Source organism: Barbus barbus (genome assembly GCF_936440315.1).
Source record: "Barbus barbus genome assembly, chromosome: 10".
Classification (NCBI taxonomy): domain Eukaryota; kingdom Metazoa; phylum Chordata; class Actinopteri; order Cypriniformes; family Cyprinidae; genus Barbus; species Barbus barbus.
The window spans coordinates 246483-258576 of NC_136738.1; the positions used below are offsets into that span (position 1 = coordinate 246483).

The 12094-nt window shown below is 41.3% G+C and overlaps 1 protein-coding gene across 1 annotated transcript in view; it reads left to right on the plus strand.

The window, feature by feature from the left end:
- Window positions 1-12094, plus strand: part of LOC306876166 (E3 SUMO-protein ligase RanBP2-like) — a gene marked incomplete at its 5' end in the record, with an annotated part of 41950 nt that overhangs the window by 9960 nt on the left and 19896 nt on the right. Inside the window, 12 exons of the mRNA XM_079427147.1 lie at window positions 45-345; window positions 427-608; window positions 4006-4187; window positions 4266-4389; window positions 4771-4932; window positions 5044-5181; window positions 5286-5417; window positions 6584-6778; window positions 6858-6941; window positions 9725-9766; window positions 9823-9961; window positions 10422-10516. Of these exons, the coding sequence (XP_079283273.1) occupies window positions 45-345; window positions 427-608; window positions 4006-4187; window positions 4266-4389; window positions 4771-4932; window positions 5044-5181; window positions 5286-5417; window positions 6584-6778; window positions 6858-6941; window positions 9725-9766; window positions 9823-9961; window positions 10422-10516 (1776 nt within the window). The remainder of the gene's footprint in view (window positions 1-44; window positions 346-426; window positions 609-4005; window positions 4188-4265; window positions 4390-4770; window positions 4933-5043; window positions 5182-5285; window positions 5418-6583; window positions 6779-6857; window positions 6942-9724; window positions 9767-9822; window positions 9962-10421; window positions 10517-12094) is intronic.

Genomic DNA, 12094 nt, shown 5'->3' on the forward strand with positions numbered 1-12094 from the left:
CTGTGATCCTCCACCTTACAGGATCTCATCCGCTTCTCCCTCAGGCTCCGAGACCCAAAGCCAAGAGCTTCAAGAGAGAGCAGGCATCCCATGAGCCTCTTGAGCTGCTGGCCTGTGATCGTCAGAGTCAGGCGGGTCACATGCTGCTGAACCTGAGCCGGGACGTGGAGCAGCTGCTGAAGGACATGGTGGAGGTGTTCGGGGACCGGAGTGGCCCGGGTCGTCTGTTTGATCAGCTGTTTGGTGCACAGACCCAGGAGCAGCTCTCCTTCATCTGCAATGATGACATCCACGTCCTCGGCGTACACGCACCCAAAGCTGCCGATCTGGCCAAGTGGGACAGTGGTGCGTGTCAGACAGGAGCACTAGTGAGTGTGTGTTGGGTCTGCTGTAGATGCTGATGCAGTGTGTGTGTGTGTGTCACAGGAGCGGTGCTGCTGCACGCGGGTGATCTGCAGCAGCTGGTGTGGCTTGGCCTGCAGTGGGCGCTCATGGGTCAAAGCGTGAGTCTGCAGGACTGGCTCAAGCAGCTCTTCCCTTGCCTCACGCTCGAGACCTCCAAACTGGACACCAACGCGCCGGAATCCATCTGCCTGCTGGACCTGGAGGTGTGTTCGCTGCTTTAGTTTCTTCCACAGAAGATGATGTTGGTCTGTGTGAAACATGAACAGGGTCTGACGCCAGTGTTTTGCTGATGTCAGTCTGTGCAGAGGTTCATTCATGTCTGATGATTGTGTCTGGCTGCTGCTGTAGGGGACAGGGCCTTTCTGAAATGCTTTCTTGTAACTGATACAGTTATTTAAAGAGATAGTTCATCAAAAAATGAAACTGGTAATTTTCTCATCCTCAAGCCATCCAAGATGCAGGTGACTTTTTCTTCAGTACAACAGTAAAGAAGTTTTTAGCTGAGACCGTGCTCAGCTAAAAATAAGTGGCTGCCCATTTTTGAGAATAAAAAAAAAATCATTTCATGACACAAAATTAATATTTGTGGTTCCTGGTGATATATTGAGGTGTTATGAAGCGAACTATCAGTCTGTACAAGAAACTGAACATTAAACTGAACATTTTTACCTGTAATCCAGAGCCTCAGGCAGGCGGGGAAATACGATTCCTTTCCACAAACTGGTTCTTTCCGACAGTTCGATTCAATGAACTGGTTCAAATAAAGTGTTAAATGACTTCTATAGCATATAAAGTGAATAAACTAATCTTAATCAATGTTTTTACATAGACCATTTGAAACTATAAGTTTAGTTTTGTGTTATAGGATTGCAATATATCGTCAAGAGTCATTAATTATGTGTTGCCTGTAAATATGTGTTTTGACTGTCAAAGTGCCAGTCTAAGTGTTATATATATATTTTGTATATATATAAAATCAATTAATTGGAGATGCTTTAGATTATTAATTTTATTTAACCATTAAAATAGAGTATAGAAAAAATGAAAATGGAAAAAAATTTATTTGGAAATAAAACAGATTTCAATAATTATATAATAATAATAATAATAAAATAATAATTCCCAATAATTATAATTTTTTTGTTTTGTTTTTGGTAATAAAAATAGAAGTGAACAATAGCTTTTGAAATGGCTTAAAGTACATATATAATAGCAATGATGCAATAATAATTAGTTCAAATAAATTATCAAAAGCAAGAAATCATATGGTTTTATTGAACAAAGCTGTTAAAATACATAATGTATTCTAAATAATAGAGTTAATGTAGATTACGCATCACAACAAAGACCTGCAGCGGCGCCGACGGCCACATTACTGTTTAATATTGAGCACCATTTAATTCAAACATACACTTAATCTTTAATATTTGTCCATCTCTTTAGGACAGAAATGCTACAGCTGCTGTAATTATATGAATATGTGGAGAACAAACCGAGTAACTCTGAGTGAGGGGTTGAGCTTTTATTTTGAAATCTCGATGTATTCTCCTGTGTTTGAGTAGATTTATAAATGATTTACCTCACAAATCTGATCAAATGCTGCGCGTTGTGTTCCCAGATGAAGGTTATAATAAAGCCAAACTCAGAACAGCATGCAGCGATGAGTTTGAGACGCTCCTCATGTAAATAATAACCGTTTCTGTGGAGCCGCTGTGAGACGCACGAGCTTAACTACACGCATGCAAATAATTAAACTGCATCGCATATAATTATTTAATTAAATCATAGCGTTTGTGAATTCACAATTCTGCTTAATCGTCTGTGAAATGCGCTACCTCCGGTGTTTTGCCGGTTAGTCGACGCAAGCTAAATGAAGTCGATGATTTTTAAAAATCGACTAGTCGACTGCCTTCGTGGCTTTGTTTAATAAATTTAATTTTGCTTCACTATTTGTCTAATATTGTCTAGACGAACGGCTTTGCTTTATAGTTTTCATTTTAATTCCCTTAACACTTAATAGTGATTTGCCTTGGTGCTCTATCAATCTACTCTTTTCCTACGGCTGTGGATGGTGGCCACTCGTAGCTTGATCAACCACAGCCCTCGGCTTTTCAGAATATTATGATTCTATGCAAGTTGACTTATAATAACCTCACTTAGCAGTCATACCTTAATGTACTTACTTTCTATCATTAAGATACTTGATTTCAATTTTATCCCATAAGCTGTCTTTGCAGTTTCTTTTATGACCATTCTCTTGTTTATTTTTCAGGTTTCTCTACTTAATGATGCCTAATCGGGGATTTGAATTTGTTCTTTCATTTTAATTTTGGGGGTTGGCTCCACCCCTGTCTGCTTCATCGGGCAGGACCTGCCAGAAAGACCTAGATCAGTGCTTCCCAAACCTGTCCTGGAGACCCCCTGCCCTGCACATTTTGTATATCTCCCTAATCAGACACATCCAGTTTAGTTCTTGCAGTCTCTACTAACGAGTTGATTGGTGGAATCAGGAGTGTTAGATAAGGGACACATACAAAAGCTGCAGGGCAGGGGGCCTCCAGGACAGGTTTGGGAAGCACTGATCTAGATGAAGCAAAGAGTCATGATAAAACCCCCAACCTAGGATCTTGATTTGATTGTTTAATCATCATAAAATTCTCCTGCCTTTTTTGGTAGAAAGAATAAAATAAAACAATATTTGATGGTTATAGGCTATAGCGATGCATTAATCATCATTTACAGTCTGAGCTAAACAACATAGAAAAACTTAAGTGTGATAAGTGGCGTGACACATTCTGAATGCGCATTCTCAACAGCCGCATCTGTATATTATTCTATTGACTATTCTGGGTGTGGGGAAGGACGTGGATAAGAGAGAAGAGACTTCTCTCAGTGAGATGTTGAAACTAATCTCTATGTTAATACACTGTCTGTGTATTGTCTGTATCTCAGAAGACCCTCCAGTCTTTTTAATCAAAGAGTGTATCTCAGATGATAAAAGTGTCTGAAGTTCTTCTAGTCTTAAGACCTGCATCTTGCATGGCCGGAGGATGAGTAAATTAACAGCACATTTTCATTGTTAGATGACCTGTCCCTTTAATATCTATAGTTGTGTAATCCAGTAAAGCTCCAACTAACATGCAAGATTGTCATAGAACTTCAACAATATATGCTGATCAGTTATTGAGAACTCTAGCTTAATTTATGTCAGGCCACGCGTGTTTCAGTAGCGCTTTATACAATACAGATTGATTCAAAGCAGCTTCACAGAGAAGCAGGAAATTAGTCAATGATGCAAGCGAATTCAAACAAGAGACATTCAAATTCTGCTGTTAAGCAGCTCTACAGAAGACAACAGTGTCATTATTCAGAAAAAATTAATTCATGTCGTTCTACTCAGAGAGTGTCAGTGCAGTTAAATTTATAATGTTACTGATATTAAGTGTTTTTTAAAGCCCAAGTCAAAGCAGGTGAAGTCTCTTGACCCGTGCTACGACCTGTGTCTCATCTGACTGCATGAGGACACAAACGGACACACTGGTCTAGGCTGTGATGTAGATCTGTGTCTGATGGCAGCGGTGCTGATTGTGTGTGTTGCAGGTGTTTGTGTGCGGCGTGGTGTTCTGCAGTCAGGTGCAGCTACAGGAGAGGGCCAAGATGGAGTCCTGCACTCAGCCGCACGAGCCGCGCTGTCTGCCGCTGCACATCATGAAGCTGCTGTCGTCTGACAGGCAGAGAGAGTGGTGGGATGCCGTCTACAGCCTGATTCACAAGAGAGCGCAGTGAGTGACTCCTCATGCCGCTTGAGCTGTGTTTGTGTGAGACATCATGTGTTCCTGACTGCAGTGTGTGTCTCTCAGGCCCGGGACGTCTGCTAAACTGCGTCTGGTCGTTCAGCACGGTCTGGGCACGCTGCGCGCCGGAGAGAAACACGGCCTTCAGCCGGCGCTGCTCATACACTGGGCTAAACATCTGACTGACGCGGTACGTCCTGATGAGCAGCACCCTCGTCACCTGAGGTCATACACTTCATTTCTTACATCCATCGCAGGCAGCAGCTCATGCAGTCTGCTGAGGGAATCAGCTGGACAAATAAGACCGTTTTCATTGCTTTCACACGTTTTGTCTATTGTGTTTCTGCTTTTGTACAGCGTCCTTGAGCTTGGGAAAGTTTCTTTTTTTAGAGTTTCTCTTTCTTTAAGTCTTTAAGTTCGCCCTCCACAAATTAAGTTTGCATGCACTGCTTCATCAGTAGTTTTGTCTTGCTTTCCAATACAAATATCTAAACATCCTTAAATCAAGATACACTTACTGGAGATGTAAAATGAAGTCTTGAGAAATTAAAGTCTTGTATGTGTGTGTCAGGCTGAGCGGGTGAACTCCTACTACGCTCAGAAGGAGTACGCTGGTCGCAGTGTGCACTACTGGAAGGTTGTGCTCCCTCTTCTGGAGAAGGTCCGACACAAACGCAGCATCCCTGAACCCCTCCACCCCTTGTTCATGCACTTTCGGAGCAGAGACATACAGGTATCTACATTACTTCTGTCCTTTGGCTGTTGGGAAGATGTGCGTGGCTTCCTGCTGCGGTCTCTTTGTTTTCTGTTGTCGTGTCGTCTCTAATGATCTTTTGGATGTTAGCCTTCTCAGGTGCAAGTATATGAGGGAGATGCCATCATAAGCTTCGCCACACTCCTTGACATCGAGGGCAACACCGAGGAGGCCATCGCGAAGCTGGAGCAGCTCAACAGCATGTCGTCTAACTGGCATCTGGCGAAGGTAACGGTGCAGTCACACTGACTCAGCTTCAGCTCATCCACAGCTCCATCTGAAAGCGCTGCGAGTCTGCCAGCTTTTGACGTGACTCATGTGTTGATCATCAGATCTATCAGAGGCTGTCAGAGGAGTCAGGAAACTGGATTGAGGAAACTCAGGGCAGGTGCACCAACTTCCTCTTGAAGTTCAGAAAATACTTGACCAAGATTTATCAGGCCAATGCAGAGGATATGGAGAAGGTATGTGAAACGCATCACTGACTCCCTCGTATGATGGCTGTGCTGCTCACTTTATTTACACAAGTGGCCATTGCAGGAAATGCAGATTTTTGTGCTGATTGTATTAAAACAGAGTCTGTAGGGTTCAAAAGATACTTTTCAGAAGCACTGCATTCCTTCTGTTCACTCTGATTCAACAACTTAGTGCTGCATACGGCCCAGATGTGCATATATATATATATATATATATATATATATATATATATATATATATATATATATATATATATATATACACACCAGTTTTTCTGCATATGAAGTGGTGGGTGATACACCGATTTAAATAAGTGAGTTAGTGAGTGTAATTTTAGAGAATCGTGTCTGTCATGGTGTTTTCCACCGCACTGAATCTCCAGCACCACGGCACACATCCTGTTTAGTTGAACTGTCACTGAGTGTGAAGTCTGAGCACAAACACACTTCTGTTGAGTCGTCTGGTCCTCACAAACACCCAGGTGAGCAGTGTAGTCTTATTCATGAACAACTCACTCATGTAGCCGAGTTTTGAATGAATGAGTCATTCAGGAAGACTCGGGAGTTAGATTTGAATCATTGTAATGAATCCTTCACTGAATCCATCAGAGCAGATGCTGAACGTCTGAACTCTCTGACTGAGCTGCATGCTTTTATTTCTTTGAGCAGTGTTCGTCTCAGAGTGTAGTTAAGAACTAGTTCTGTGTGGCGTAACCCTGCTGTTGCATGGTTTTAACTGCACTTGAACACAGAGAATCACCCTGAGGGAATTACCTCAGGACTTGAGGAGCATGTGGACACCCATGTGTTCATGTTGAGTAATCATAGTCACCAAAAATAATCTAGTATACTATACTGGACTGTCCAAACACAAAACCACAAACTGTATGGAGAGAAGGTTTGAATGCTCATGATGCTCAACTAGAGAGAGAAAACCTTGCTGTGTGCATTGAGATGAAGTCTTTTTGATTGATCTACTACTTAGGAAATTGTCATGAGGATTGTTGTTTTTTTTCCACTATTGTTTGTAATCACATTTCCATGAGATATATATATAGTGATTTTATTGTTATCTGCCACAGTTACAATAATATTGTGACATAAATCTTTGCTTATGACGCACCGCTGGTATGTCTGTGTGTGTTTTTGTGAAGTTACCTGTATCTATGGAGGAGGTGATGGATTTGTTGAATGAGGTCAAACAGCAGCTTGAAGATGTTGGTGAGGTGGAGGAAGATCAGGTGGACTATCCTGTGACATCCAGCCCCGGTCAACCCTCTGAAGGCCATGTTAAATTCTCCACACCTTCCCCATCCAAGAGTGTCACGTCACCATCCAAAAGATCTTTGGTACGTCACGGCTCTGCTGTTTCTGCTCAAACTCTGCGTGCTGTTTACTGTTGCTGATGTCTCTGTCTCCCTCCTGCAGTTCTCCCCCAAAACGCCTCCTCACTGGGTGGAGGACCAGAAGTCACTGCTGCAGATGTTATGCCAGCAGGTCGAAGCCTTGAAGGTCAGTCCGATATCAACAGTCTGCTGAAGAATCAGTCTGTTTCTTTGCTCTTTTGCTTTGTTACTGTGTGAATTTACCTTCTGACCATTATTTTGATTGTTTTATTTATGATTTTATTATTGAAGCCTATTCTGAATATCAAAAGTCATATGTAAAAAGGTCATATGTTTTTTTTTAAAGTGTTCTAATATTTTGTTGAAGTCCCCTACAACAGGTTTAAATGCACCTATGGTCAGAAAACACTGTAAATTTCTCAGAATATAACATTTAATATAAGAGTCATTTGTCAATGATTTCTATACAATTCATTCGAAGCAGTTATGAGCTTAAGGTCTGTAAATGCCTCCCTTCCATAAGCCTACTCTGCTCTGATTGGTCAGTTTGCCACTTAACAAAACAATAATGGTGGATATGTTATGCAAGGGGGTTGGGGGGGGTTTGGGCGGTGCCCTCAGTAGAAATCGTTAAATCAGAGTGTTCGTATTTCACGGACAGAGGCAGACCTCATGTAAATGTGTTACCTAGTGACGTATACCGTAATAGGCAGAAGATTCGAAAATATGACGACTCTTTCTTCTGAGAGACAGTATCTTTATTTATCATGCACTTTTTTGATTAACAACTTTGCAGACTGGTGATATTAAAGGATAGCTACGTTACAAACCAGAAAACATATTTTTTTAAGACCAGTATGTCCTGCTCTTTAATTATTTAGTGACGAGCAGAGAGAGATTGGTGAGCAGTTCGAGCAAGAGCAGAGAATTAAGAGAGCGCTGTAGACTTGAGTTTACACTCCCAGCTCAGAACCAGACCGAAGGATGTTTGCATGCTCTGGAAAGATCTGGAAAGATTTGCATGTACACACAAGCTTCAGCTGAGATTGAGTTAGCAGAGATTTCATTTCTCTGATCCATCAACACAAAGATGCTTTCTGAAAAAAAAAAAAACAATGCTGATAGTTTGTATTATGGGGCGAACGAGACGTGAGACGTGCGGATCCATCTGCAAGTTTTCTTCCAAGACGTGGTCAAAAACACAGGCAGGGTAAGAACATCAGCAAACAGGTATAACACAGGCAAGACAAAGAGTAATCCTAGGGCAAGCATGGCTCTATGAGCGGAGACCAATATCCAGAGGGCTTGAGAAGAGGGGTAGTGCAATAACATGAGCAATAATCCAAACGAGGTACAAACAGAGTCCGAACGGCGAGACTAGGGTTAATCCAAGATACACAGGCAGGAATCAGGAAATAGGACACAAGGCAACACGAAATGACTAGACGAACTAGAACTGGAAACTAGACTCAGTAAAGCAGCTATCAAGCTATCACTAGACGAGTGATAAACACAGAACAATACTAGAGACTGAACAGAAACACAGAATGGCTCAGTAAGGCAGCTAACACTAGGAGAGTGCTAAACGCTAGAACAATACTCGGCAGTGACAAAGAGGAAGTCCATGGCTTAAGTAAGGCTTGTGATGGGAATCAGATGTGTGATCAGTGCATTCAGCTGTGTGTGTGTTATCAGTGCAATGGATGATGGGAACTGTAGTCCGTGGTGAAGTGCAACAGTAGTGTATCCATGTGGTGAGCGAGTGACCTCTGGTGGTGAGTGAATGGAAGTTCATAGACGGATTCGTGACAGTTTGAATGTTAGACTCATATTATATAGTAAAAACGCTTCCTTCATAATCACTGAAGCTGTAACTCTTCATTTTAGCACACTCTTGCCAGAAGTCCCATTATAACTGAATCTACTACACTTGAGATGGGAAGTAACGAAGTACTTAAGTAGATTTTTCTGGTATCAGTACTATACTTCACTATTTATTTTTCTGACTACTTTTTACTTTCACTTCTTACATTATACAAATATCTGTACTTTCTACTTATTACATTTTCAAATCAGGCTCATTACTTTAGTTTTAATCTGCATTTGGTGGATTTCCATTCGATAATAAATCTCTAATAAATCATGAATCAGTTCTTTACTGGCCACGTGATTCAGCTCGCACGCTCCTTATCTCCACCAAAAGGTTTCTATCAGAATAATCGATGCAAGTGACTCGAGACTGGAGTGGAAGCGCCCCAGGTGGATCAGAGAGTACTGCTGACCTGGGCTGCATTTCCCAAAAGTATTGTAAGCTTAAGTACATCGTAGACCCAATAAAACCAATGGAGCTATGATCAGCTTAGGCTTACAATGATTTTGGGAAATGCAGCCCTGTTCAGGACTTGAAGTGCAGGTCAGTTTCATCTGTAAATAGGCTACTGTAGTTTTGACTTTGTTTATTTAGTTAAGCATTAAACTGCTAGCTACTCTTAGCAGTAGCAGCCAGAGGATTAATACAACTGAAATTGGGTACAAACCATGAAACTTGTGTATTTCTAGTAGTGTGTTGCAGTTTTTAACAAGGAGTTTTCACAATAGTGCGATTAACCAGCTTTCAACTTCAAGTAAAGGGAATGGTTAATTTAGTACATTTGCATACAGTGAAGCTGTATTAACCCAGTACATTATTGCATATTGAGTGAAATGTTGTTTTCTGCAGTGCTCTGGTGTATAGCACAGCTTCTAATCCCAGCTCAAGCTCCTTTATTTGCCCTGTTCCCTGCTCTCTCACTCTACTCTCCTAATAAAAGATATACAAGGCAAAAGTATAACTTAAAAATAAGATATAATAAAAGCCCTGTAGTACCCGCTGAAAACAAGTATTTTGGAAATTAATTTTTAATGTTAATATTTCAAGTGTATATACATTTTTTCTGTGGTTTTGTGTAGGTATGGGTAAAATTCATTCAGCTCTTTATGAAACTGGATCAGGTGAGTTTAAAATTTTAGTGTTAATAATTTCTTGTTTTATTTTTCATCTCACACAGAGTGAGGTTCATGGCCTTTACCATAATTCTTCAGATGCCACAACATTCTCAAATAGGATGCTTCAACACAACTATGCTGCAGAAGGACTCCAGGAAATGGTTCCTGCAGCGCAGTCATTCAATGGTGTTCCTTTCACTGGTCAGTTCCTCAAATCAGCAGTCTTTGTTTGAGGTTTTTAAGTGTATACTAGTGGTTTTCAAAGCGTGCCCCCCAAATCTTGTTCACTTTCAACATCCGAATATACAGACAATCTCACAACAGTAGATGTGAGAGAGTTTTGTTTGTCCAGGTTTTTCTTCTATGTATGTGCTTTGCTTAGGCAAACAAACTAAGCTCTTGCTTGCACATCTAATTCAAATGAGGAAGGACAAGATTTTGAGTGAATTTGTCTTTACAATCTGTTTTTCACAAAGCAACCAAATTAATTTGGAAGATTTGAATTATATGAATTTGCCCAGAATAAAAATCCTGTCATTTTTATTCACTATCACTTTTTTATATATATAAGAACCATATTTCTGGGGCATCCCCAACAGAGAGCCACTTGTGTTTGCAATAGCTGAGGCATGCTTAAAACCATTCCTTTTATTTGTCTCAGTTGCTCCTACAGGTCCCTCTGTGTACTACAACCAGTCTCCAGCATATGATTCACAGTATCTTCTGCGCACCGATGCAAATGTCACACCAACAAAGGTACTGGAGGGATTTTCATGTCAACACAATATGTGACCCTGGACCACAAAACCAGTCAAGGGTCAACTTAAGGGTCAACTTTTCAAAATTAAGATTTATACATCATCTGAAAGCTGAATAAATAAGCTTTTCCTCAATGTATGGTTAGTTAGGATAGGACAATATTTGGCTGAGATACAACTATTTGAAAATCTGGAATCTGAGGGTGCAAAAAAATCTAAATATTGAGAAAATCTCCTTTAAAGTTGTTCAAATGAAGTTCTTAGCAATGCATATTACTAATCAAAAATTAAGTTTTAATACAGGTCCTTCTCAAAAAATTAGCATATTGTGATAAAGTTAATTATTTTCTGTAATGTACTGATAAACATTAGACTTTCATATATTTTAGATTCATTACAACACAACTGAAGTAGTTCAAGCCTTTTATTGTTTTAATATTGATGATTTTGGCATACAGCTCATGAAAACCCAAAATTCCTATCTCAAAAAATTAGCATATCATGAAAAGGTTCTCTAAACGAGCTATTAACCTAATCATCTGAATCAACTAATTAACTCTAAACACCTGCAAAAGATTCCTGAGGCTTTTAAAAACTCCCAGCCTGGTTCATTACTCAAAACCGCAATCATGGGTAAGACTGCCGACCTGACTGCTGTCCAGAAGGCCATCATTGACACCCTCAAGCAAGAGGGTAAGACACAGAAAGACATTTCTGAACGAATAGGCTGTTCCCAGAGTGCTGTATCAAGGCACCTCAGTGGGAAGTCTGTGGGAAGGAAAAAGTGTGGCAGAAAACGCAGCACAACGAGAAGAGGTGACCGGACCCTGAGGAAGATTGTGGAGAAGGACCGATTCCAGACCTTGGGGGACCTGCGGAAGCAGTGGACTGAGTCTGGAGTAGAAACATCCAGAGCCACCGTGTACAGGCGTGTGCAGGAAATGGGCTACAGGTGCCGCATTCCCCAGGTCAAGCCACTTTTGAACCAGAAACAGCGGCAGAAGCGCCTGACCTGGGCTACAGAGAAGCAGCACTGGACTGTTGCTCAGTGGTCCAAAGTACTTTTTTCGGATGAAAGCAAATTTTGCATGTCATTCAGAAATCAAGGTGCCAGAGTCTGGAGGAAGACTGGGGAGAGGGAAATGCCAAAATGCCTGAAGTCCAGTGTCAAGTACCCACAGTCAGTGATGCTGGTGTTGGTCCACTGTGTTTTATCAAGGGCAGGGTCAATGCAGCTAGCTATCAGGAGATTTTGGAGCACTTCATGCTTCCATCTGCTGAAAAGCTTTATGGAGATGAAGATTTCATTTTTCAGCACGACCTGGCACCTGCTCACAGTGCCAAAACCACTGGTAAATGGTTTACTGACCATGGTATTACTGTGCTCAATTGGCCTGCCAACTCTCCTGACCTGAACCCCATAGAGAATCTGTGGGATATTGTGAAGAGAAAGTTGAGAGACGCAAGACCCAACACTTTGGATGAGCTTAAGGCCGCTATCGAAGCATCCTGGGCCTCCATAACACCTCAGCAGTGCCACAGGCTGATTGCCTCCATGCCACGCCGCATTGAAGCA